Genomic DNA, 26,493 nt, shown 5'->3' with positions numbered 1-26,493 from the left:
GCGACTGTCCCTGCCTGTGGCAATGGCTTCCATCCAGGGGCTTGGTGGCTTTGGGGAAGAAGAATCCCTCTCGACTCCCACTGACTGGTGCACAAAAATTTATTTGCAGCGGCCCCGAGGGGAGCAGGGCGTCGAGCTCAGCGGGGCGCTTGCTAACGGCGCCTGTGGCCGGGCGCTGAGCTCCCTGCTTGCGCGCCGCAGCGGCTCCTCGCCTGGCGCCTCGCGGGCGCTCGCGGCCTCCTCCCGAGGAGGGCGGCGCATCTGCGCACGGCCTTGCGCAGTCCTCGGAAGGCGCCGCAAGTGCAGCCCGGGCACAGCAGGGAGCCCAGCGCCGCTCTGCAGCCGGCAGCGTCGGCAGCGTGGGCAGCGGGAGGGGAGGGCGGCTGCGCTGGCGGGGGCCAGAGCTGCACGGTGGGCCAGCGTGTCAGGGCCGGGGGAGCCAAGGGACGCGCTCGGCTTGGGCCGCGGGGCTGCGCGGGGGGCGCGAGACGCCGAGCTGCGCCTTGGCCTGCAAGCGGGACGGGTGCCCAGGCCCGCTGCAGGATGGACTTGCGGGCCACGTGCGCTGGCCAGTCCATATGTGGTGTTTTGGGCACAAAGTTGAGCAGCTCGTGATCCCTGCTGAGGAACACGGTCTGCTTGACCCCGAAGCGCACACGCCGGCGTGCTGGGGGTGCCGGTGGGGCTGTGGGGTTGACCAGCTGCCCCAGCACTCCTGCAGGTGTGGGGGCAGTGGGCAGCAGCAGCAGCGTGTGTCGGGCGGCAGGGAAGAGCAGGTCTCCGGTGTCCGTGTGCTGCAGGCAGGGCTCGTGAGGCTGTGCAGCGGGCAAGGCGTCCTTGCTTGCGAGGCTGGGAGGGAGAAAGGAGGTGAGGAGGGAGCGCAGGGCTGCCTGTTGTCCCCCAGCAGGAAGCCCTGGTGCCCGCCGTGGGTCTCCCCGTGGCCGTGGGGCAGCCCCCCTGCAGGCAAGGGCTCCGCTTACCCTGCCTGCCAGCTCCCTGCCGGCTCCTGCACGTCTGCCATGAGGAGGAAGGAGGCTGCTGGAAGAGGAGGCAGAGAGGCAGTGAGCGAGGGCAGCCCCTGCGCGCAGCCCCAGCCGGGGCAGAGGGTGGCGGGCGCAGGCAGCAGGGGGGTTTGTGGGCAGGGAGCCGCTGCGGAGCGCGGCTGCGCTCTGGCACGGGGCTGCTCACCTCTGGGCTCCTCCATGCTGCCATTGCCCAGGCTGCCAGCACCGTCCAGAGGCCCCTACAGAGGCCAAGAAAGCGGTGGTTAGTGGTGAGCAGCCAAGCTGTGCCTGGATCTCCCCTGTTCGGGGAAGGGCTGCGCTGGGAAGGCAGAGCTGAGGGTGGAGGCAGCTCTGGGGCAGGCCAGTGCGGGTGCCCTTGCTGCAGGCGCTGCTGGAGGGCAGAGCGGGCAAAAGCAGGCGCCTCTGCCTGACTCCTACCTTGGGCCAGCGGCTCCTCACGCCCGGCACGAAGACCACCACCATGCACAGGGCCGTGACGATGTTCCAGGCCCAGGGCACGTCGAGCAGGCACAGCAGCAGCAGGCTCAGTGCCACGAGCTCGCACGCGGCTCGCACGCGAGGCTCCATGCCGCCAGAGCGAGGGCGCCTCGAGCGTGCAGCCGGCACAGCGCTCTGTGCCCACGTCCTGTTTGCAGAGGTCAAGCGAAAACAGAGCACGCAGCTCTTAGCAGGGCTCCCCTGGCAGCGACCCTCAGCCTCCCCGCACAAGGCAGGGCAGCAGCACCCAAACTGCTCCGCAGCAGCTCCCTTCCCGTGCCCGTCCACCAACCTCCCCGGCCCCGAGCCTCTGCTCTGCTCTTGGGCTCACCCTGTGCACGATGCTCCGCGCCCCAAGATTGACAGCGTCAATCTGCACCGGGAGAAGCAGCAAAGGCCGCCGAGAGCAATCCTGGAAGAAGAAGGGCACAGTGCAAGGCAAGCGGCAGCGCATCCCTGCGGCTCGTGGGGCGGGCGCTGCCCCCGGAGGGAGCCTGCAGGGGTTTGTGGGCTCCGCGGAGGCCACCCAAGGCAGGCAGAGCGCTGCAAGGGGAGGAGAGCCTGGGCAGAGAGCGCAGGAGGCAGCTCTTACCCCGCTGCCTCTCTCCTGGGTCGCAGCGCAAAGCCGCGCTCTTCACCCGCTCGCTCGCTCGCTCGCTCACGCACTCGCTCGCTCGCTCGCTCGCAGGCAAAGTGACCCCGGAGGTGCCCCAGCCCCACCTCCAGAAAGATTCCGCGTTGTGATGCGATGGCGACAGCACGGCGACACCCCTGGGGCGCGATGGCACCTCCAGACCTCGGCTGACACCGCTGTCCCCCAAACACCAACAGTTCCCAGCGCTGCCAGAACAAGCCCCACGCGGCTGCGGCCGGCAGAAACCCCAACACCACCCGAGACCCGTCACCTTTGCCAAGCCCATAGGAAGGCGGTGGCCTTTTCCTGGCGGTGCCAGACCCCTGTGTCCTGGCCATGCAGGCAATGCCAGCAGCGATGTCTCCCCGAACACGGCGCCCAGCGCCAGCACACCGCGCGCTGCCCCCAGGCTCCCCCGCGAGCGGGCTCTCGTGGCACGCCTGGGTCCCAGCGAGGGTCTGCTCTGCATCCGTGTGCAGCTGAGGAGCTGCCCGGGCCCTGGGGGGGCATGGAGAGGGAGGCCCTTTCCCCGGGGCTCCCCGCATGGCTGGAGAGGCAGCAGGCGGCCCAAGGCCTGTGCGGGAGGCCTGGGAAAGTTCCCGCTTGGTGGTACAGGCACCCTCGACGCAATGCCCGACTCAGGGCTGCTGCCTCCAGGCAAGCACCACCCGGCAGGACGCTCGAGGAGCCAAGGGCACGCTGGCAGCACGCCCGGCCGCAGGGTGCCGCGGGCCCCGTCCCGCTGCAGCTGCCTGGTGCCGAGGGAGCCCGTGTGCCCGTGCCCTGGCAGCCACACGCTCACGCCTCTGCCCGCAGCTCTGCCCGCGCAGGCTCCCTGGCTGCTGGGAAGGCAGCTGCTGCAGGGATGGGCACTGGCCCTCGGCCCCCCGCCACGCTGCGCCCCAGCTGGGTGCACATGGGCCCAGGCCAAGGAGCCCTGCCCCAAGCCGTGCCCAGGAGGCAGCAGATATTGGCCAGGGCAGAGGGCGGCTTGCTTGTGAGCTGCCTGCGCTGGAGGCGCGGGGCCTCCAGTTGTCAGCACTGAGGGTGCTCTGGGGCAGCGGGGCTGCAGGGCTGAGCCAAATGCTGGCCCGGCCACTGTGGGAGTCGGTCTGCGATGTGGGGCTGGAGGCAGAGGCAGGAGAGCAGCCAGCAGCATGGACACGGAGGCGCAGAGCAGAGAGCTTTGCTCTCTCAGCCCTCCTCGGAGGGAGAGCCCAGGCAGCTTTGCAGCTTGCAGAGTTGGTTCCCTCTGCTTTCGCTGTGGGGGAGGCACTTCTGGCTGCCTGAGCTGCCCACAGCCCTGTGCAGGGCAGCTGGTGAGCGCGGGAGCCCCCTGCATGCCTGCGGGGCAGGCGGCAGCTCTGTGGCACACTGCTGGGGGGCTCGCAGGTCTGGCCGAGAGCTCGTGGTGCCTCACAGCACAGGGGTCTGGTGGAGCAGGGAGCATCAGGATGTGGGCATTGGTGCTGTCATTCTGCTGCTCACCTTCCAGGGAGTCTGGAGGCAGAGACAGGGCTGACGGGTGCAGGTTCGTGTGCCTTTTGAGGGGAGCTGGTGCCCACTGCCGTCGAGGCCAGCGGACACTGTGTGCAAGACATGTCAGGGGAAGGAAGGGAAGGGAGGGTGTGGTGCTCTTGAGGCAGGAGCTCTGGTCTTGTACGAGGTTGGGACTGGAGGGCTGCAGAGAAGGAGTGACGCCAGTGGTGGTGGTGATGGTGGGCAGAAGGCAGGGATGTGAGTGGCTGGGCCTGGGAGGAGCGAGTAGACGATCTCCAGAGGTGCCTGCCAGCCTCAGCTGCTGTGTGCCTCTGTGATTCGGTGAGCCTGTGTGGTGGGTGGCCCTGCAAGGAGCCGAGCTCTGACACAGCATGGAGGGCTGGGACAGCGCAGGGTGAGCAGGGTTGATGCCCCCGCGCTGCAGCAATGTGCGGAGAGACCCCGAGACGGGAAAGGGAGCCCGGCCAGGCCTGACGCCCGACTCCAGAGCTCTCTTGGGGCACTGACACCTCGCGGAGAGACTCCGTCTGCTGTGCATTTCACAGCAAAACGCTCTGGTCTGGTCTGGTCACCATCGCAAGGAGCGGTGCCTCTTTCTGGGTGTCCCTGGCACTGAGGGCTCGATGCAGCGTTGGGCTGAGGGGAGAGTCGCAGGCTCAGTTGCAGATTAGGGAATCCCAGGACAGTAGTTAGAAATCTTCAAGAAAAAGGCCAGGAGAACTTCCCATCACCTTAAGTATCCGCAAGTCTGATATTTTGAACCTGGAGGGGAAGAACAAAAACAGAACTGCCGCAAGAACAACCATCTCTGCTGCTAGCAGAGGCCCGTGGTGGCCTTTTGAATTCAGAATTTACTGTTTCCCTGGGACATCTCCTGAAATGTTCTCCTCTCTCCCAGTCTCTGAGCTCATCCGGTGCTTCATTTCTAACGAGCAGAGCCAGATCTGCTCAGGAAGTGCAGCCCAGGTCTCTGGACACACCAATGACACCTGAATCAACCAAACCAGGGTCCCCTCCAGCAGTCCTTCCCATGACAGGCACGCTCTTCAATCCCCACGGGGTTTTTCTCCTTGAGCGCTGAGGCCATGGGCCAGCACTTCTTCATTCCAGAAGCTCCAGCTTTTTCATGCTGAAAAGGATTCCCACCGAGAGGACCTCCATTTCAGAACTACTGCCAAAGAAAAGTGTCTGTGAACTGCCCAAGCATGAACTTCAAATGCAAGGTGCTCTGTGGCTGTTAAAAGCCTTTCTTGCCTGGGGATTTAGTGATTTAAGGGTTGTAATTAGGAACGTCTCATCCTAAAGCAGGTGCCTGCAGGTGATCAGCAGGGCCTTGCTCTAAACTCTGATGACTGTATTCAGATTTCCATTGATGATAAAACACTTTCAGGACAGACAGCCCAGGCTCCCATGGAGGAGACAGAGTCCATACACTTAATGTAGTCTGGAGGGCTGGACTCGCTGTGTCATTGCAAGCACCTTTTATGTCTAGGGGACAGGACTTGTGCTCTATACTAGACTAAATTACTTTGATAGCCAGCGATTCTAAGGAGAACGTGGGATGGCTTGCTCGGATGGAGATGCCTCCCCTGTGGACATTTATAGCAAGGGGAGATTAAATGTCACGAGGACAGCAGCAAGACCAGCAGTGTTGCTGGCAGTGAGGTGGCCACTGTTTGAATCCCAACCAATGATGTGCTCATTTCCCTGCTTTGGTCCTTATCTGAACAAGGCGGTCACATATCTCTCCCGCCTGAACCCTGTAAGATTTCACTTGAGCTCTCAGTTTCTGCTCTGCACTATCCCTCCTCTCTTTTTCTCTTTCTTTCTCTGTCCTCTGTCCAGTTAAACTGCTCAATGGCTATCTGGCAATGGCCAACAGAGGCCTTCGCTCTCGCCCCACAGGGGAGATTGTTGTCAATATGGAACCTGAGGTTGCCATCAAGAAGATGGAGACGATGGTGAAGCTGGAAGCTGTGAGTATCCATGTGTCAGCGCTACTTTAGCATCTCTTTCTTCACTGCATTGCAAATAACTGAGGGATACCCCCACAAGCAGAGGCCACCTTGCCCTGTTGGACTGATGCCTGGAATTAAAGGCCTTGGGGTCACAGTCAGTTGTACAAATTAGTCACTTTCTGTCCTGGCTGAGCTCAGCTAGCGCTTGCTGCCCAGAAAAAGACTGTGCCTGGCTAAGAAAATTAGGTATTTTTATGTTTTCGTTCAAAGACAGTTAGACAGGAATGAGCACCCGTGAGCATAACCCTGCCCTTGTGCTGTTCTGTCTGAACCATCGTTCTGGGAACGGTGCAGACACAAGCAGCCCATCAGCAATGTCCCACTTGCACAGCTGCAGCAATCCTGCCCTCTCAAAGCATCACACAGCGTATGATCTCTACAAGCAGCCAGGACTAAACAGATTTCCCTGGTACTTCTCCCTTTTTTACCATTCACCCCTTTCCTCAAGAATAGTTTTGAGATATGTAAATTCCTATGTCAGTTCTTTGAAATGCCTCTTCAGCAGTCTGGAAAAGGGGTCAGGGTAATTTCACTGCACAGCTAACGTAGAGTAAATCTGAGCCACCAAGGACACATCAGGTGCAAGGGGCACAGGGCTGGTCCAGGCACACAAAGTGAGCCTGATGAAGCCAGTGCTCTTTAGACCTGCTGTGCCTGCCCTGAAAAATCAGCAGGCTACACACTGGACAAGCAATGTGTCCTAAAGGAGTCAGACTGCTCACGCGCTGAATATGCCCGTGTCCCTTTTCCTGCCCAGAAGAGAAATTTCAGCACCCTCTCACGCCTTTCTACTTCGGAGCTCTCTCGACAAAAAGAAACGGCTGTCTCTCCACAGGAAGCTCTTTGTAGGGACATGCTCATGTCCTTCCCCGCAGACAAGCGGCATGTGTGCATACCTGTGCCTATGGGCACATTGCGGGCTCCAAATGTGCCTGCATATCCATGGCCCCTCATGTGCACATTTACAGAAAGACCACAGCACATACAAAGCCACTTCTGCACAGATGCACATGTGCATGCACACCCACACATACGCAAACGGGTGTGCATACCCCACAAGTCCTTGGTGGATTTACATATGCGCCTATACATGGAGTTCCTAGCAGGTGCACACAAAGCTCTATCACATGAATTTGCATTCACAAGGAGTCTGTTCACACAGCTGTGTTCAAGAGGACCCCCAGAGTGTGTGTGTGCATGTGTGAAAAGCCCTGGCGTGCACATGCTTCTTGGCTTCCTGAAATCTACCACAAAAACTTGCAAACCTCCCTAGCTAGACAAAAAAAAGCTCCAAGGGGGCAGAGTGGTGTTATCCTTACTGAAGTTCCAGGTACCTTTCCAGGCCCATGCTCTCTTTGTTTGGGATCGTGGTTCTTCATTAGCAGAGGTCTCCCAAGAGGAGGTGGGTTTGGTGTGTCACAGGAGATGTCTCCCTTGTACGCATAGCTTCCCAGCCAGGGCTGTTCATTCAAGGCCTTTGGTTCCTGCATCCCTAGGGAGCTGTTTGTGACTTCTCCCAGCTCACTGTGCAAATGTGTGTGTGTGCATTTGTACTCAGCTGCATTTTGGCGGTGCAGTTGCCCCACTAACCTGCTCTTCCCTCTCGCTGTTCCCTTTTACCCCTGGCGGCAGAACTCAGATGCAGTGGTGAAGGTGGATGTGGTAAGTGACGGGTCTGCTTTGCATCCCTGCTTCTACCCCTCCACACCCCATCCTGCCCTTCTGTGTGGCTTCCAATGAACCATCCTCTGCCTTGCCTGTGCTCCTGCTGCTGGGTGTGAGTGGAGCTGGGCTGGGCTGCACAGCACAGACACAGGAAGCACCTGATCCAGGCAAGGAAGGCAATGGCCACCCTCATGCATCCTCAACACCCTCCAAATAAGCAGGGACCATGGACCCCTCATCCCAAGGCAGAGACAGCGCAATGTTGCTTAGACCATAGCTACAGCACTGGCTTGGTCCCTGCAAATTTGGAAATAGCTGTGAGTGAGCACTTCACAGCATAGCTGCACTGGGAGGAGCAGGACAGACAGACAGCACCCTGAGAGTGTGCATGATGATTACTCCCACCACAGCTATCTGGTTGTGGTACCAGCTCCAAAAGGCTTAATGGTGACACTAAGTGGACTCAGGATACCTTGCTGGGTCAGGGGGGCCTGGCACCACGTAAGATTCAGGTGCTTCAGCCTGGGAAATGCATGGGTGAAAGGGATGACGGACAAGTGAGGACGTCTCAGGTTTAGGACTCTGACACTGTCTATCTGGAGTCTTGGGCACCTTGCTTTGCTACTCTGTGCCTCAGTTTCTGCAGTTGTAAAAGGGAGCAGGTGCTAATGATGCGGCCCAGCCAGGAGGGTTCTGCCTTCCCGAGTGATTTACCCATCACCTTGGCACTTTGAGAGACATCTCGCTTCCATTTTATCCCTCTTATTCTCTGTCTTTGCTTCCCTTGTTCCTGCAGTCTGAGGAAGAGAAGGAGAAAAAGAAGAAGAAGAAGAAAGGAGGAGGAGGAGAGGAAGCAGAAGAGGAGGAGCCGGATGAGAGCATGCTGGACTGGTGGTCCAAGTATTTTGCTTCAATTGAGACAATGAAGGAGGTGGGTGCAGAGCAGTGGAGGGGTGTATGGAGAGGGGCATAGGAAGATGTTGTTCTCTGCCTGCAAGGTCTCAGCTATATCCAGCAAAACGGCACAGCAGCACAGTCCCAGCATATGTTGGGGTGGCACAGCAGTGGACTGCTCTTTAAATGCAAATACTGCCCATTCCTAGCACTAGAGCTGGGACCGCTGGCCTGGGAGAGGAGCGGAAGCGTGTATCTTAAAGTCTCCATCCCCAGTGTGAAAAATGGGGCAGTAGAAAAGCAGCGATCAGCTTCTGCTTCTGCCTGCGGCCCCCTTGATCACTGCCGAGCTGGCAGGCGGCACACGGGCTTGCACCAGCCGGGTGCCCAAGCTGTTTCCCTTGCTGGTACCAGCCCAATCGTCTTCCCAGCCCCTCATCTGTGAACTGTCCAAGTGCACAGGGATCCCATGCAAACACAGCCACGTCCTCCTGCTCCTTCCTGTCCCGTCCCCTGTGACAGACTCTCCCTCACACACAGTCCTGCTCGTGGCTGAGCCCTACCTTTGCAAGAAGTCCTGCTCACGTACCAGTGCTGAGAACTTTTACAGTGAGAGAGGGGGTGATTCTTTTCTCTTTTGGGGACTGATCCTCCACTGTTACAAAGAAGAACCTTAAAACTAAAGGATCTTCCCACCACCAACATCCCTGGCCTTGGGAACTCCTCCAGCCACCCTTGGATACCCCAGAGTCACCCCCATTTGCCTGGGCTCCATCCAGCTTCCTGGATAGACACAAAATTCAAACACAAGAGAGGCATAAAACTGCTTTGGATGTCTAATAGGACAGTGAGAGGAGAAAGTTGTTCCTACAGAGAGCAGGGCAGTCTTGTGCCCAAAGGCTTGGGGCCGTGCTGCTTTCCTCGCTAACCTTGCCTGACTGTCAACAAGGCTTTCAACTGGCAGAGCCGAGCAGGATTTCTCTTCCTTGAGTGCACTGATTTTGTGTCTGGTTTGTATTCAGAACACAGTTATTTAGCAGCATGAAGACTGTATTGAGCACCTTTGATTTCTCCAGTTCAGCTAGATCCTAGCTCACTGCTCAAACAAGAAAGAGAGCTGTGACCCCCTAAGCTAGGCATTTGCGATGAGCACAGAGACCTCAGCGCAATTGTCCACTCATTGTTCATTTCATTTCTCCCCCAGCAACTCCGGCAGCAGGAAGCGGCCGCAGCAGAAGCGGAGGAGAAGGAGGAAATGGAGATTGCAGAGGGTGAGCTGTTTGCAAGCAAGGGAGGGAACGGGGCAGGGAAGGGTAGGACCAGGATTCCTTTTGGTGCTTGGGCACCCAATTCAGAGCATGCAATTGCTCTTCTGCTTAATCAGATACTCCTGGCGTGCTGCATATCCTCAGGCAGGATCAATTTTTGTGAATGCAAACCCAGTGTGGATTATGTTGAGCTGACATACTAGGATGGAAATGCCAGGTGACTCCCATTCAGAGTGTGGTATTGTGGCAGCCTCCAGATCATCCATGCTGGAAGGAAGGCTGTGTGGAAGTAATGAGATTAATGACTAGGATCTGTATTATTGACTGAAGGCATTTTCGTGCAGTCAAAAGTTAGTAGTTGCATCACCTTGGCCATGTATTTGTATTAGCTCCAAGGCTGTGCGCTCAAAGTCTACTGGGAAAACAGAGGATTAGATGCTTTAAAATCACCTGTACAGGGTTTTCCTTCCCCACCATGTGGGAGGATTTATGGAGGCCTTCTTATTTTGCCCCAGTTTTGCCAGGGAAGAGTCAACCAGACAAAATGTTCGGGATTCATCTAAACTGGTTGCTTTTATCTTCAGTGTGGAGCTCTTATTTTCTGGTGTTCTAGAATGGGCAGTAAAGAAAATTATGCACTTGTAGGGCAAGTTCTCTGACCTGTTTTGGATACTGTCTTAAGATGAGATGAACGGTGCCCTCAGTGCATTTTTCTCTCAAGGAGTATGGGGGTCTCAGTAGCTCATATGGGGCGTTGCAGATGCCTCAAGCTGGGTGAGACAAATTTCCTACCAAAAGTGATGTGGGCTGCGAATATCAGTGAGCTGGGAACTGCTGTCCAAGGGTGATCTTGTCCCACTTCAGGCTCTTTGGCAGTCCTGCCAGCAGGGCTGGAAAGTATTTCCCTAAGGACTTTTACCCATGGTTTTGATTGCCCAGCTCAGTCATGAAGACTGAGATGGCAGGACATCCCCATGCAGCGCCGGACATGGGTTTGAAGCATTCACTTTTACTGTAGGGATTTATTTCATGTGATGGAGCAGCTCAGCTCTGGGGGAACGGACAGGAGGAGAAGGTTAGGAGCCTTTGTGTACAGGCTCAGCAAAGGGCCACCCTACGGACTGAACGGTCAGTGGGGTCAAGAAGGGTAGCAGCAGATAGCATTGAATTCCCAGCACCCTCTGCTTCCCCTGCTCTCCATATATCATGCATTCACAGGAGAGGAGGTTGTTGTCTTGTTCATGCAGAATCCATTAGCTAAGAAAAATACAGAGCCTAGTTTCTATTTAAAGACTAGCCTTCATATCACGAGAAAGATGAGGCCAGGTGTTGCTCATCTTGGAGATGATTCTGAGCAGCTTCTGCCTTGGCTTGCTGTCACAGCAGAGCTGTTGGGGGGGGGGTGTCTTGTGTCCCTCCTTGTTCTCTGTCAGTCATTCTGAGCAGGGTCCATTTCCCCTTTGCACTCCCCTTCCTTCCTCCTTTCCTCTTCCACATCAAGGGTTTGTCTGTTGTCATCTGTCTGTTGTCATCTGCATTGCACGGCAGTCATGAAAGCTGGCAGGACAGAGGCAGCCAGGGCCAGGGATTGCGCATGGATGGGAGAAGTGTGCGATGTTGTCCAGTCTCCTTCGAGCGTGCCTTTCTAGGCAGCCTGTTCTGTGTCCTTAGCTGGTGTCCACCCTGAGCAGAGAGATCCTAGCACCTTGTTGTTCCACCCGGTCATTGGCATCACCTTTCAAGAGCAGCAGTCTGTGCTTTGGCACTGAGCTTCAAGTATCGTCACCTCAGTGATACCTAGGCAGGGGTTTTACTCTCCAGGCTGCACACATCTTGGGGGTGTGGGTGCAGGAAATATTCTCTTCCATGGGCCCACCTAGCAGGGCCCAGCCAGGTGCCCTTGATGTTTTTCATTCCCTTCTCTTTTCTCCAACATCACTGTCTGCTGACTGACTGTCAGCTTCGAGGGCACAACGGAGACCGGAGTGAGATGGGGAAATGAGCCCTTCAGGGAAGACTGGGAAGGGTATCGTACTACCAGCGCAGCAGGAAGAGTGGAGGGAAGAAAAAAAGGTGCTATGAGTGGGATCAGATATTTTCACTGCTATTGAAGCTAGACAGAGCCTAGTGCTCTCAGTGCATGTTTCATAGTCCTCCAAATGACTTCTGCTCAGGTCAGCTCTGGAAGCTCCCTACACAGAGACCTCTGGGCTCCTGGAAATGCTGTGACCTGAGCTGAGGAAAGACAGGATAGAGTTTGAAGGGCTTCTGTAGGGCTGAGATGGGAGTTGCAGGCGGTAGCAGCTGTCAGCTTTCATGCTCCTCCTGTTCGAGTACCTGTGATCATGTCCCCCTTCCCTGTCTTCCCCTGCTCCACCTCACCCTCATTTCCATCTCCTCCATCCCTATCGCTTCCCCCCGGACTCAGAAATCAAACTTGATGACTCTCCCATGAAAGGCTCCAAGAGTCAGATGAAGAACAAGGAGAAGTCCAAGGCACCCAAAGATGACAAGAAGAAGAAGCAGCAGTCAGGCCCTGAGCTTCCTGAGAAGAAGAACAAGCAGAAGATCGATGAACTGAAGGTATGTGTGTTGGCAGGGGGAGGAGGAGGAGGCTCTGTCTGCTTGACAGCAGGCTGGAAGTCGGATCCCAGCCATCTGGAAAACACAGCAGGATGGATCACCCCTGCATGGTGCATCTCCCCCGTCTGAGGGGTACCTAACCCTAGGTGAGATGTGCCTTGGGACTGCCAAATTCTCTCCATAAACTGAGAGAGTCAAAGGTAACTAGCTTTGCAGAAAAGGACCTGGGATCCTGGGGACAGCAAAAGTCAGCAGTGCAGCCTTGTAGCAGTGAAAGACAACTGCTTGCTGGGCTGTATTAACAAGAGTTAACCAGCAAGATGAGGGGAGGTATTCTTTGCCTCTTTGTGGCGCTTGTCAGATCCCATCTGGTTTCTCTGTCCTGACTGGTGCTTCCCAGAACAAGGAAGACACTGACATATTGCAGTGGGTCCAGTGGTGGAAGCCACCAGTGTGGTCACAGGTCTGGAGCACATGACATACAAGAAGAGGAAGAGGCTGGGAGCTGGGTTTGTTCAGCTTGGAGAAGACAAGGTGAATGGGGGATCTAATTGCCATCTTCAGCTACCCGATGGTACATAGTAGGGAGTCATAGAGAAGGCAGAGGACAAAGGAGAGTGCAAAAGGACAGGAGCAAATGGACACAAGATGCAGCAAAGGAAATTCCTGTTGGACGCAAAGCATCATTGATTTCCCACAATGGAATTATTTATTGAGTGTGCTGCAACTCTGCAGAGATCTCAGTCCTTGGAGATACTGGAGCTCAACCCTGAGCAACCTGCTCTAACTTTGAAGTTGGCCCTGTCTTTAGGGCCAACTCCAGAGGTCCCTTCCCACCTGGCTTCCCATAAGACTCCATCCCATCCAGAGATGCCCACATTTGGTCAGGCAGATCCCACGCTCAGCCAGTGGACATCTAAAGCTGCTGAGGTGAATGCCACGCTGAGTGCGCAAACAGCTGCTGTATGTAGGGTTGAAACACAACATGTCTTACGGCAGCAGGAATCACTACCATCACTGTATGTAGTTCTTGGAGGGGTTTGTTCCACACAGTGGGTTTGTTCCACACAATGCAGCTGGAACCAGAAGTCCTTGCAGGAATTACAGAAAAAAAACAAAGGCAGGGGAGCTGTGATTTGCTCTCTGTAACTGCACTGAAGGATCAGACAATTGTGTAGCTTAATGAACAGTGTCAGAAAGGAATCAACTCAGTCTTGAGATCGGAGGAAGATGCTCTAAGTTGGTGAGACCAACCTCCCCACTGTGGAATCACAGTCTACAGCTATATCAGGAGATGAATCAGGGACAGGCATTGCCCATCGGCCACCCAAACCAGGATCCTGCCCCCAGGCTTGGCACCGGGGGCCCAGGCCAGTGTGCCCGGCCCAATCCCACTGCTGAGCAGGGGCAGGGGTTAGCCTGGGGCAAGGTTATCACAAGGGCAGTTCGGATGGGCCCTGGGTGGGGGAGAGTTTCTGCTGGGCCACGGCCAGCCTGGCCAAGACTCAGGACAGGGAAATACCCTGGTTCAGTATAGTGGTCCATGGGCTTTACTTGGATTAATATAGTCTGTAAATCTGGGGCTGAGAAGGGATTTGAACCTGGATCATACACAAAAGGGGAATAGCTGCATAGCCCGTTCAGCTGAGGTTCGCTCTTGTACACCATCAGTTTGTGAAGGTGCTTGTGGCATCAAGGTCCAACCCAATGACCTTGACCCAATCCCTTCCCGTCCTGGAGAATTAGGCACTGGGAACGAAGGTGTCCATGCTCACTTTGAGTTTCCTTGGGTAACCACTGGAACTTTTCCTCATAATTTTTTTTACCTGATTCCCTCTAATTTTCTAACATCATAGGTCTTCAACAAAGAGCTGGAAACAGACTTTGATAACTTTGAGGACTGGTTGCACACCTTCAACCTGCTCCGTGGGAAGATCGGGGACAACGATGACAATGCAACAGAAGAGGAGCGGATAGTGGGGAGGTTCAAAGTGAGCCTGGCTGCTGAGTCGGGTCAGGGCAGGGACAGCTTGGGGAACCCTTGCCCGCAGGTTTCTCTCCTGAAGGTGCATTAGCTAAAGGAGGTTGGATGCAATAGATGCCAATTTGCATTGATCCAACCACATCTCCTTGCAGGAGGAAAAGCCTCCAAGGATAGACCCAGGAATCAGATGGCTTCAGAGTGCATCGCAGAGGGAGTGATTCACTGTGGATATAAGTCATGCCCCCTCTTGCTGGAGGGAGTGATCTTGGCCAGATGAAGCCTGTTGATGCCAGTTTTACTCTTCACTTGTTTAGGAGAGGAGATGAGCTGGCAGTTCCCCACCTTAGCTAAGATCAGATGGTCAGGGAGCATGGAAATCAATTGTGTTCCACCTGGTAGTTTCCAGATTTCCCAGTCCCTCCCTTGACAACACCTTTTCTTTCCTTTGCTATTGGTTTTCTGCCAGTTTTATTCCTGGAATTCCCTATCCATGAGCACCTTGCTAGTCGGATTCCTCTGCAGGCCTCCTTCACTTTGTCCAATTTCTCTGGTCACGGTTGTATCCTCTGAAGGGGGTGCTTGTGAGGCAGAGGAAGCTTACAGCCCTTGCCTGTCTGCTACAAAACATGTCTAGAAACAAGGATAGAAACCCAGCTTTCAGGAAGGGTGGCTTGGGATGGTCTGCTCACTCTGAGCCTCTGGAGCAACAGGACTAATCAGGCTGTGCACTCCCTTGCACTAGGGCTCCATGTGTGTCTACAAAGTGCCTCTCCCTGATGATATCACCAAGGAGGCTGGATATGACCCCAACTTTGGCATGTTCCAGGGGATCCCCAGCAATGACCCCATCAATGTGCTGGTCCGAGTCTATATTGTGCGGGTGAGTATAACCATGTGGTTTGCCAAGGTGTGATCCTATGTTCCCTTACACTACTCACACCCAGGAGCTGGTCCTGAAGCTGCAGGGACACTGACTTTTAGTTCTTGGTGCTGTTGGTGTCATCAGCCACATGATAACAGATGACACCAAGGCCAAGGATGCAGCATGAGGACTGAAGCAGCTCATTGATGGGCACCTGAATGGGGTGTCTCCATAGCTTTGTGCTCTAACCACTGGGCTGCTGAGCCTCTGTCAGTTCCAGACCCCTGACGTATAGGATGGGCTGAGGTGTCTGTCCTAGTGCTCAGCCTAAGACCAATTTGGAGAACAATCTGGATCAGCCCAGACTACAAGATTTTGGTTCCTTGCATAGCCACAGCACCTCAGTGAGGCACATGCAGAGCAAACCAGGAGGAGACAGGAGCTAGCAGATCTGGCTGAAGGGCATGTCACCTCCTCGGACATGTGGCGAGTGATAATTGATGTGGTCCAGCTAATGCGTGTTTCTTTATATGGAGTACACTATGGAAAAAGTCCTTCCTGGCCCCTAAACTTGTCATTCTTGTGTCTGCAAGCATGGGAGCGAGGCACCCTAGCCAGGCACTAAGAGATATCTGTGACGGCGTGCTCCTTTCCCCTTGTCTTCTTGATATCTCAGTCAGGTTTCTGCTGTAGGTCTCTGTTTAGAGGAACCTGTTTCTTTCCACTGATGAGAGAGAAGCCAAAGGAGACAGTGGTTATGTCTTTCGTAAGGGCCACGGCCACGTGGACCTGGCATGAGCCAGCCCAGACCAACACGCCCAGCATTAACCCATCCCCAGGCAGGGACACGGGAGAGCAAAAGGCAGGACTTATCCCTGTTTTAAACTGACCCGCCATATTTGGGGGGGGGGGGTAAAAGAACTTAGCCGCATGGCTATGGCCAGATAGGGCCAGCTGGTTTCAGGGATGGAGAACAGGAACTGTCCCTGAGTTGTTCACTAGCGTGGACTGGGCTGATGTATCTTGTCTTTTCCCTACAGGCCACAGACCTGCACCCAGCTGACATCAATGGGAAAGCTGATCCCTATATTGCCATCAAGCTAGGGAAGACAGACATCAAAGACAAGGAGAACTACATCTCCAAGCAGTTGAACCCTGTCTTCGGAAAGTGAGTTGCCCCAGCCCTGTTACCTCTCTGCACCCTGAAGAGTGAGTTAAGCCCGCCAGGCCTTGGACCTGCACCCTGCCCATCCCACAGCCACAGCTTGGGGTCGAAAGACGGGACTGATCACACTGAACTTTCCTTGCATGCAGCGTAGGTGTCCTCATTTAAGTCATCTGTCCTTCTTTGTCAGCAATTGGTCTTTGGTCACCACTGTCAAGAGTGTTTAGCAGATAGCCATAGCTCAATGCTTTAGGAAGCATTAGGCCTGGATGCAACTAACAGTATAGCCTGGCTCTCCAGCGACACACAAACTTAGTTCCAGGGCTACTGGGAATCCAGGTCAAGCAATCATCATGATCCATCTCCTGTCTAGGGCTGCTGGTTCCAAAACAGTCCATGCAGAGAATTAGTTACAACACTAAGTTGAATGTACAGCAGTGGCAGATGCAATTAAACACTATCCAGAGACCGGAGCAGACCCACCTCACCCATGTGTCTGTCTTGAGCACCATCCAAACTGTTTAATGGCTACAGCCTGTTCTCCCTCTCCACCTGCTTTCTCTTGCCATAGATCCTTTGACATCGAGGCCACCTTCCCTATGGAGTCCATGCTGACGGTGGCCGTGTATGACTGGGACTTGGTGGGGACCGATGACCTCATCGGAGAGACCAAGATTGATCTGGAGAACCGCTACTACAGCAAGCACCGAGCTACTTGTGGGGTGTCACAGACTTACTCCATGTACGAGCAAAGCTTTCGCTGTCCAGCCTCTTGCTTGGACCCGTCTTGGTCTCATTTTCCACACTAGGCCTAGATCTCCTGTAGGAATCTCCCTCTTTCATTGCCTGGTGGTGAGGGAATCTGTGCTGTGCCCTCACTAACATGGGCTTTGGGACCAGCACAGTAGGGTAGCAGCAGAGCAGGTTGTAAGCAGGAGCACGGGGCAAGGAGGAAGGGGCTGAGGGGCATTTGTAGGGCTGAGCATAGAAGTGAAACCATTGCTGAAATAGCAGCTGGGCCAAGGCAGCAGAGCTGAGCATCAGTAGTCAAGCAGAGTGCACTGGGGATTGCAGGTCTGGGTCAGCACAGAGTAAAGAGACTGGGGAGGAAAGGTACTGGCAAAGTGTAGAGCTGGGGCGCAGATGGCCCTACCTTTCTCTGAAGTTTCACATTTGGAGCCTCAGATCCTTCCCCTGTGAATCCTGGGTCCTGAGGACAGTAGCATTTGCCTTCCTGGCAGATGGAAACAAAATTCCTTCTTCCTCCAAATCTTGCTACTACGTCTCTGACCTTGCCTTCTTGTTCACAGACATGGATATAACATCTGGCGTGACCCCATGAAGCCCTCCCAAATCCTGTCCAAGCTGTGCAAAGAGGGCAAGGTGGACGGGCCACACTTTGGGCCAGGAGGAAGAGTGAAAGTCGCCAACAGGGTCTTCACTGGCCCCACGGAGATTGAGGATGAAAATGGTACCCACCCCAGGGCATGAAGGTGGGGAGGGGAGCAGGGGGCTGGGGTGTCCCCTCATCATCCAGAACTGAATCCCGTTACCCCATGCAGCATTGCAATGTCTTTCCAGACACCATCTTGTGGGGGCCTGAATTGTGTCACCAGCTAGCCAGTGACTTATAGACCACTCAGGCCAGAGTGTTGCTGTCAGAATTGCTTGTGAGCATCCATGGCATGGCATCATCAAAGCTGCCTTTGAAAACTTCCTCCTGGCAGTTTCTGTCCAAGGAGTAATGCAGACAGCCCATCCTGGCCCTTCCAGGGTTTCGGAAGCCACTGTCCACATAGCTGCATCCCCAAACAGTGATTGTGTCCAAATGACTCATATGTGCTCAACAAAGTTGAATGCAGACCAGGAGGGATACAGAGGAGGACAGCAGTGTCAATGGATACGGAGCTTGTTTATCTTGGGGAAAATAGAGGCTGGCAGGGGATCTGGACCTTCTCTGTGAATGCCTAGGAGTAGAAAGAGGAGAAAGAGGCGTTAGGAAGTGTTGGTGCAAGGACAAAGTGGGTACAAGGAAATGGGGAGGAGCAACTACTAGGCAGTTCTGCTCCCTTGGAGTGGGTGGGAGCTGGAAGAGGTAGCCAACAGGAGCAGTGTGCGTGCAGCCTTGGGGAAGGAGATGTCACCAGAGGTTTGCAAGCCCAGACTGGGTGTACTGCTGTCAGTAAGAGCTTGGGTCCTGCTTGGGATGGAGGAACAGGGTTGTTTGCTGTCCCTGGTGTCTCTTCTGCTCAGTTCTCCAAACTCAGTGCTCCCTTTACCCACACAGGACAGAAGAAGCAGACAGATGAACATCTAGCCCTGACCGTGCTGCACCATTGGGAAGACATCCCACGAGCAGGCTGCAGGCTGGTCCCTGAGCACGTGGAGACACGTCCGTTGCTGAACCCTGACAAGCCGGGCATTGAACAGGTCCCCACAGACCCAGAGCAGAGGGGAAAAGGCAGGGCCTGCTGAGCCTCCAAGCGGGGAGGAGAGATCTCAGCTGGGCAGACCAGCTGCAACCCACCTTGCCATAGGGAACAGTGGGGAGGGAGGCAGCCTACGAAAAGTGGCACTTGGCCATAACAGCCCTAAACACTCTGCCTTTTGACCCCAGCTGACTAAATCTTCGATGCCTCTTCATCTGCAGCTGGCATCCATTTCATACCCCCAAGTCTCTGGGTTCCCTGCTTCCCCCATGCCTGCGCTCTTCTTCCTTGGCACCATGCCATGCCAGGAAAAACTCCTTCGAAAGGGGCTATAAAGGACCAACAGCACAGTGGAGGCCTGCGCAGCCCCACCTCTGGCAGGGTTCAGTGTGGTGCTGCAAGCCCTGCACTGCCTTGGCAGGACTGGCACAGCCTTACTTATGCAGAAGGGCAGGAGGAGCTGGGGGGGGATGCTGCAGGCATCTTTGGGCAAGGAGGATCTAGGGGACCTGACTGCACCTCTCCAACCTTGCAGGGTCGCCTGGAGATGTGGGTGGACATGTTCCCCATGGATATGCCGGCACCGGGTCCTGCCATTGATATTTCCCCCAGGAAACCAAAGAAGTAAGGAGTCTCCCAGTCAACAAACCTCAGGGAAAACCCATGGCTGGGGATGAAGGCCTGCTTCTCCCCTATTCTACTGCTTCTCCATGGCCCACCTTGGCACAGCCATCTGCCTGGGAACCCTGACTGTGCTGGCATGTCCAGAGATCCCAAGACTGGAGGCATCCGATGATGTCTTCCCCTTCTCCACCAGCTGTGAAGCTGTCCCCGCAGGGTGCTATCCCAATCTGTTCATTTCCCAGCAGCTCCTGATCTCTCTGTGTCTGTCTAGACTAGGAAGTTAAATTGTTAGCTAGTCCCTGGTAAGGGGGAGGGGGAAGACCAATGCGCAGAGCCCCAACCCAGCCCCAGGGGCAGGGGTTAGCCTAGGTCAGGGCATCCACAAGCCCTTTCCTGGAGGGGGGGGGGCAGAGTTTCCCAGCCTGACTGGGGCTCGGGGAAGGAAGGGTCCTGGCACCAGGCAAGTCATGGGGACAGACTTGGTAAATCAAAGTAGGACAGAGCAGGCAGCAATCAGTGAAATAAAGAGTTCTTCATCCCATTCCTGTCCTCTCCCCCTCTCCCCTCTGATGCTCAGCCCATCTAGACGTCATTTAGAGAGAAGAAAGACATTTCCTTCCTCAGCCTCCATCCTATCCCAGTCTTAGCCAGCTAGACTGTGTCCTTGGGCCCCTTTTGCCCATCCCCAGGAGCTGGGATGCAAAAGCAACATTTGCATCCTCATGGGAATCTATTGTGCTCCTGTACTCAGAAGGCTAGTGTTAGGATCTAAAGCACACTGAAATTGGAGAGAATTTCTTCTTATCTCAGAGGGCCATAGCTTGGGTCTGAAGAGCAGAGCAGGCAGCTGCAGGAAAGCTGAAGACAAGAAAAGATCTAGCCACTGAAGCAGACTGGAAAAACAGAGCTTTGTCCATAATGCAGCAGGGGCAGCCGTACTCAGTAATGCCCCATAAGCTGGAGCTGAGACATTCCTACTGAGGGGCTGAAGGGAGGGCTTCAACAGCCTTGAAAACACCAAAGCACCCTCTCCTGCGGGGAGATGGAGCAGGAAGGGCCACGGCTCTGGTTGCTCTGGTTTGGCAGGGATAAATGTGAGCTCCAGTCAAATTGCACGTTGACACGCCAACCCATGCATGTCTTCACATGTGCACTGACGAGCACATATGTGAGTGCCTGTGTCTGTAGGAAGATACTGTATTTCAGCAAGGTTCTGCCTGTTTATCATCCTAGGGATTTAACCCAGCTCCCCTCTCTTTGCCAGGAGTTTCAGCATGTAACACCAGCTGATAGTGTGGTCTGTTAGCTGTGAGGAGTATCCCCGTGTTGCTGGGAGAAGTGCTAGGTGCTGTAGAGGCATAGCACAGCCCTTGGAGATGACTTTTGTGAAGGCAGAGACAAATTCTCCCCTGTTTCCGGGAGGGCGGCCCTGCTGGGTAAGGTGGGGAAATGAGGAAAAGAGCCGGACTCAGACTGTTCTGCAGGGCCAACAGACCCCATTGTAACCACAATCTACCTAAGACTAAGCCTGTGCTGTCTCCTAGAGCCTTTGGGTTGGGCCATGCAGCAGTTCAGAGTAGATGAAGGTAAAAAAATCCCTCTGTTGTTCCACTGACCCTGCCTGGGCTGCATCCGAGCTCAGGCACAATTCCCCTCTGTGTTTCTGCCCGCTTGGTCCCTAGGACAAGACCCCCTGCGAGTGGAGCCCTGCGGTCTGCGTGCCTGGCCCCGGTTTCCTGCAGCATCACCCCATTCCCTCCTGCCCACTCCACCTCCTCCTGCCCCTTCCCACCGTTCCTCCGTGCCTCACCTCCTTGTCTCCCTTCCTCCTGCCAGATATGAGCTTAGAGTGATAGTGTGGAACACAGACGAGGTCATCCTGGAGGACGATGACTACTTCACTGGCGAGAAATCCAGTGACATTTTTGTCAGGGGGTATGTACGGTGTGGCTGGCCAGTGTCACCTCTTCTGCTTCTCACCTGGGGAGGGGGGAGTCCTGCTGCTGACTTGGGCCCCAGGGCTGGTTTTGGAAAGGGGTGTCCGTGATGCAGCCAGTAAGGGTTTCCACCTGGGGAGGGCCAGATAGCGCCAACGCTGCTGTTGAGTTTTGTGCTCTGTCTCTGCCTCTTTGTCTCTCTTGCTGGCTGCTTGACCTGCTGCATGTGTCTGTCTGCGCTGCCTGGCCCGGCTGCCCAGCTTTGAGCTGCGGGTCATTATCTGGAACACCGATGAGGTGGTTTTGGAAGACGATGCTTCCCTGGTGGGAGAGAAGATGTCTGACATCTATGTCAGGGGGTAATGGCCAAGGCCTTGCTGCTTGGTCCCTTCCGTCCCTCTGCCCTTGGACAGGACCTGAGCGCGGGCTGTTCCTCTGCTCGTCTGTCCCGCAGGTCTGCTTCCCCACGTTCATAGCTCCTGGCTGGCACAGCGCCTCTGACCCCTTGGCTCTGGTCTTGGTGCCCTCAGTTGGCTCTTCAGCCCAACACACCTCCACTTCCAGCATCTGGATCCAGATTCCCGTTAGTTTCCTGGCAATCCTATCTCTGCTTCTCTCTCATCCAGCAGCCAGGGAGAACCACTTCCAAAACGTGCCTGTTCCAGAGACAAGGGAACACACACCTTCACATACCAATTCTTCCCAAGACATTTCTCTCCTGAGCTGCCAGCATACAGCTAAATCCAGGGGGGTGGAGAAGATATTGTCTGTAGTTCTAGATCTGATGTTCTGTTACTGGAGCCACCCATTAAAATCCCAGTCCGCTGTCTCAGACCCCACTGACCCTTGCCATATTCAGCACGAGGCAGGTGCTGCTTATGGACCATCTCTGAATGAGCCCTGGCCCAGGACTTACCTTAACACGCTTGTGAGATCCTTTTCTCCTGTCCTCATCTGCCAGCACTCTGAGACTGGCTCTCAACATGGGCTCCACCAGCTTTGGGCACCAGATTGCCCTTTCCCGTCTCTGTGGAGCTGCCTGGACTGTCCTGCTTAAGCAAGAGAGGATTTGGATTTCCCAGAGTGCAAACTAAGATCCTTTCATTCATGTTAAATTGACACAGACAGGTTAAGACAAAACTAAATTATAGTGCAGTGCTCAGCTGGCAAGAAAACAAGCTTTCTCCAAAGGCTTAAACCCTATGCCACGGCAAAGACGATGAGGAGGAAGGTCAAATCAATGTAAAGGCATCTAAGGCTGATGGCTGACCTCACACCATGCAGTGATTTCCCACATCTCTGCTAAACTGCTCAGTGCTTCCTAAAAGCTACACTGCTGCTCTGCAGCCTTGTCTGCTGAGGCCAGGTCTCCTCCTCTTGCACCTCATGCTACTCTTAGAGAACCAGTTCCATTTTTTTATCTCTGGTCCTGTTTGCCCAGTGCAGTGGAGGGTTGTTTAGGACTGTGCATCCAGTGCCTCCCTCCGCATTCCCGGTGCCATGCTGCAGAGAGGGCACGTGCCCTTGGAGCTATGAACTTTAATGTGCTGGAAGGACCCATGCTCTCTACATCGTTCATGCCATTGCTGCATACTGGCAGACCAGTGAAAGACGTGTGTGCGTGTGTACATGTGCGTGAGGGGGACAAGGTCTTGTCACTGTCTGTTTCAAGGCAGGTAAGTAGGTGGTTTGTGCATGTGTGGCTTTTCTGCAATGGCTCTTAGTCTGAAATGCAACAGGCCTTCGCCGTGTGCGTGAGGTGGGGTTGCTTACCCTGTGTGTTTTGCGGGGCAGAGCGGGATGTCAGCATGCTCAGAGTCCAGGGGAACAACGCTGTACTAAGTGTCTAAGCACAGACCCATGTCCCTGCTGGCTTCAGCCCCTCGGGACCAACAGACACACAAAAATCTGAGAGCACCCTGAAGAATGGAGGCATCCTGTCTTGTCAAAGGAGCTGGAGAGCATTCAAAGCCTTTAAAATGAAGCTATGTTTCCCCCATGGCTGAGACTTGCTAGTGCAGAGCATTAGCCACGTCCCTTTTGCTCAAAGAATCCTGCTCGCTGGAGATTGGAGACACAAACATATGCGATCACAAGGTCAATGTGTTCACGCTGTCTCCGAGGGCCGCAGGACTGGGATCCCACTGTCTCCAGTGGAGGAGTGCCTAGCTGAGCTGGGCACCTCAGGTCCCTCAGATGGAGATCTGGTCAGCAGAGACAACACGACCCTAAAACACGAGCTGCATCAGGCCCTAAATCCCTCTGATGGGCTTGGAGAGATGTGCACTGATACAAGGAGCCTGTGGTGACCAGCGCAGGCAGAGCTGCCTCTGCATGGACACCTGATGTGAGGAGTAGTCAGACTACCCCGTGCCAGAGTGAGATGGTCTCTACAGCCTCACCTGGGCCAGTCTGCTCCACCAGCGCAGGATGAAGACATCCTTCCAGCAAGCTCTGCTCCAGACTTCCCAGCAATGCTCTCTGTTCCGTTCCATCTATTTAACATCCCCCTGCCCAGAGAAAGACCCCTGATAACCAGCTTGCATTTCTCTCCCTCCACCACCCTGTTCCCTTCATGCCCTCGTTGCCTCTTGGAGAGGCTGCCGTGGTGACTTGAGCAACCCCAGCCCATTGCTCATGACTCTTGAGTCCTTCCAGTCTGTCCACGCCTTGCTGGCCTGGAGACATGCCAGCTGCATGCACAGCATGGCCCTGTGCCCTCTCGTCCCTCATCCCTCCTGCTAATGTGTGCCACCCCTCTCACCCCTCTGGGCCCTGCAGGTGGCTGAAGGGCCAGCAGGAGGACAAGCAAGACACAGACGTCCATTATCACTCGCTCACCGGCGAAGGCAACTTCAACTGGCGCTACATCTTCCCCTTCGACTACCTGATGGCAGAGGAGAAGATCGTCATCTCCAAGAAGGAGTCCATGTTCTCCTGGGACGAGACCGAGTACAAGATCCCGGCTCGCCTCACCCTGCAGGTCTGGGATGCCGACCACTTCTCAGCCGATGATTTCCTCGGTAAGTGGGGAGGGCCAGCTGAGCTAGGGTGACAGGGAAGCTGGGGGCTGGGGGGGTGGTCACATGGCTGGTGGAGCAGGGTGAGACATGTGGGGTGAGACAAGGTTTATGCAGGAGCAGAGTATGGAAGGACAGCCCTGGCCCTTAAGCCAGCTATGTCCTACAAACCCCTTTGGATGCTGCATGTAAGAACAGGCAGGATGAGAGCCCTTGTCCTCATGCTGCTGTTCAAAGGCTGATCCTGTAGCAAAGACATCATCGGCTTTATACCTTGGTTCCCAACCTGGGAGCTTTGTGCCCAAGTTAGCTCTGGAGCGCAGGGTGGCTGGAAGCCGTGAGCAGATGATGGAGAGGGGGAGAGGATGTGGGAACATGACCAAAAAAGCAGGATGTGGTGCTCGGAGGATATATGGCCACAGGTGTGAGGGAGGATCCCAGAACACCCAGCTCAGAAATGCTCTCCGAGGCAGGAAATGTTGGCCCATCCCACCTCAAGCGAAAGACTCACAGTTCAGGATGCCACCATCTGTGCTTCCTCTTCTCCCAGGGGCAATCGAGTTGGACCTGAACCACTTTCCCCGGGGAGCCAAGACTGCGAAGCAGTGCAGCCTGGAGATGGTGACAAATGAGGCAGAGCTGCCCATGGTCTCCATCTTCAAGCAGAAGCGAGTGAAGGGCTGGTGGCCGTTCGTGGCCAGGGATGAAAACGATGAGCTGGAGATCACGGTAAGGATGGGGAGAGCCCTGGGGACTGCACCCTCCATGTACGTGAAGACCCCTTTGCAGAGCCCCTTCACACCTACCTCTGCTACATCAGGCGCCCTCTGCTCACCATGTCTCTGGTTGGCACCTGGCTCAGGTGGGGAGCACTGCCTGTTTCTCAGCAGGCCTCTCTCTGCACCCCACAGGGGAAAGTCGAGGCTGAACTACACCTCCTGACAGCAGAGGAGGCAGAGAAATCCCCCGCTGGGCTGGCTCGCAACGAGCCCGACCCGTTGGAGAAACCCAAGTAAGTAGGAGACCCCTCTCCCCAGCAGATGCCTGGGCTTGGGGGAGATGCTGCATGGGGTGGCTGCTGGGGAGGTAGCCAGGCGTGGAGAGGTGAGAAGGTGTCACATCTCTGGGGGTGTAGGAATGAGGGCTGTGGAGAGGGTGCTGGGCATAAAAGGGGCAGAGGCATCTCTCCTGGTTCGCCCCGCTGCCCTCTCTTCACTTCCCCGCCTGCCTTTCCTTATTCTCTTCCTCCTCTCCCTCCCTTCCTACCTCCACCCTCCTTTCCCAGCCTCCCACCTCCTCTTCCTCCCCTCTGGTACTAGTTGTCAGGACATCAGCTTCATCTGACCCCCCCCTCAAGTCCCTGCATTACTCCTTCTGGCACAAATTCTGTTGGCTGCTCTTGGAAACCTTCCTGAGCCTCAAGGTCAGGCTCTTCCACTCCATGAAGGGTTATCCGGGGAGGTTGCGGGCTCTCTCACAGTGCCCCTCTCCATCGCCAGCTGGGCTTGTAAAAGGAAAGGCAGGGCTGTACCAGGGTGAGAGCAGGCTGCGGTGAGCTGGGGGGGGATCATGCACTTGGGCAGCCCCAGGAGAACCGCATCTGGGTGGGGACAGTTGCTGTGCTTCCAACCCAGAGAGAGCCCGCTGCACCCCGGCATGGCTGGATAGGACAGGATGCTCATGTGGCTGCTGCTCTGGTTGCAATGCCTGTTGTGCCTGCCCTTTCCGTGGCCATGGCATTCGTGACAGGTGTTTCCTTTCCAAACAGCCGCCCGGACACATCCTTTATCTGGTTCCTCAACCCACTCAAGTCCATCAAATACCTCATCTGCACCCGCTACAAGTGGCTCATCATCAAAATCGTGCTGGCCTTGCTGCTCCTCATCATGGTGGCCCTCTTCCTCTACAGCATGCCAGGCTACATGGTCAAGAAGCTCCTGGGAGCGTGAAGCAAATGGGCCTCCCCACACCCCCAGCCCAGCGCCACCACCTGCCCCAGCCCCATGCCCTTCTCCTCCCCTCTGCCTTGCAGCAGCCTTGGGGGACAGCTTCTTGCTGCTGCTGCTGTGTCTCCTCTTTTGCGTTTCTGCTTTGTGGATCCCTTTATTGGCTTTTTACTCTCAGAGAAATGGTGTTGGAGAAGGGCTCCGATCCCAAGGCTGTACTGTGCCCCTCACCTGAGTTGGCGGAAATGCCTGCCTGCCTCCTATGGGGCACCCATGCTGGGGGTCTCAGACGCCTTGGCCCAATGGGGGCAGAGACCAGTGACCCCCCCGGGCAGCTCGGCCCCTCTGCCCCAGTGGAAAGCAGAGCAAGCGCTAGAGTTGCATTGCTGGAGCTGTGGGAAAGCTGCCTAAATGCTTGTTCACGGGACACTTGGAAACGGTGATGAAACAGTGACCTGGGGC

At 55.4% G+C, this 26,493-nt stretch overlaps 1 protein-coding gene across 1 annotated transcript; it reads left to right on the top strand.

Annotated features, from left to right (window-relative positions):
- The first annotated feature begins 2,765 nt into the window (after window positions 1-2,765).
- LOC136991646 (otoferlin-like) lies at window positions 2,766-26,132 on the top strand. The gene is made up of 18 exons (XM_067294632.1): window positions 2,766-2,793; window positions 5,482-5,612; window positions 7,287-7,316; window positions 8,116-8,250; window positions 9,418-9,484; window positions 11,940-12,064; window positions 13,921-14,055; window positions 14,791-14,928; window positions 15,951-16,078; window positions 16,647-16,817; window positions 17,386-17,546; window positions 18,363-18,505; window positions 19,040-19,128; window positions 20,965-21,063; window positions 23,847-24,088; window positions 24,636-24,814; window positions 24,997-25,097; window positions 25,854-26,132. The coding sequence occupies exons 1-18, from the start codon at window positions 2,766-2,768 to the stop codon at window positions 26,032-26,034; spliced, it is 2,283 nt and encodes a 760-aa protein (XP_067150733.1). The 3' UTR covers window positions 26,035-26,132.
- The last annotated feature ends 361 nt before the right edge of the window (window positions 26,133-26,493 follow it).

This window comes from Apteryx mantelli, chromosome 3 (assembly GCF_036417845.1).
Source record: "Apteryx mantelli isolate bAptMan1 chromosome 3, bAptMan1.hap1, whole genome shotgun sequence".
NCBI classification, from domain to species: Eukaryota; Metazoa; Chordata; class Aves; order Apterygiformes; family Apterygidae; genus Apteryx; species Apteryx mantelli.
This window is presented reverse-complemented; position numbering and strand designations above follow the sequence as displayed.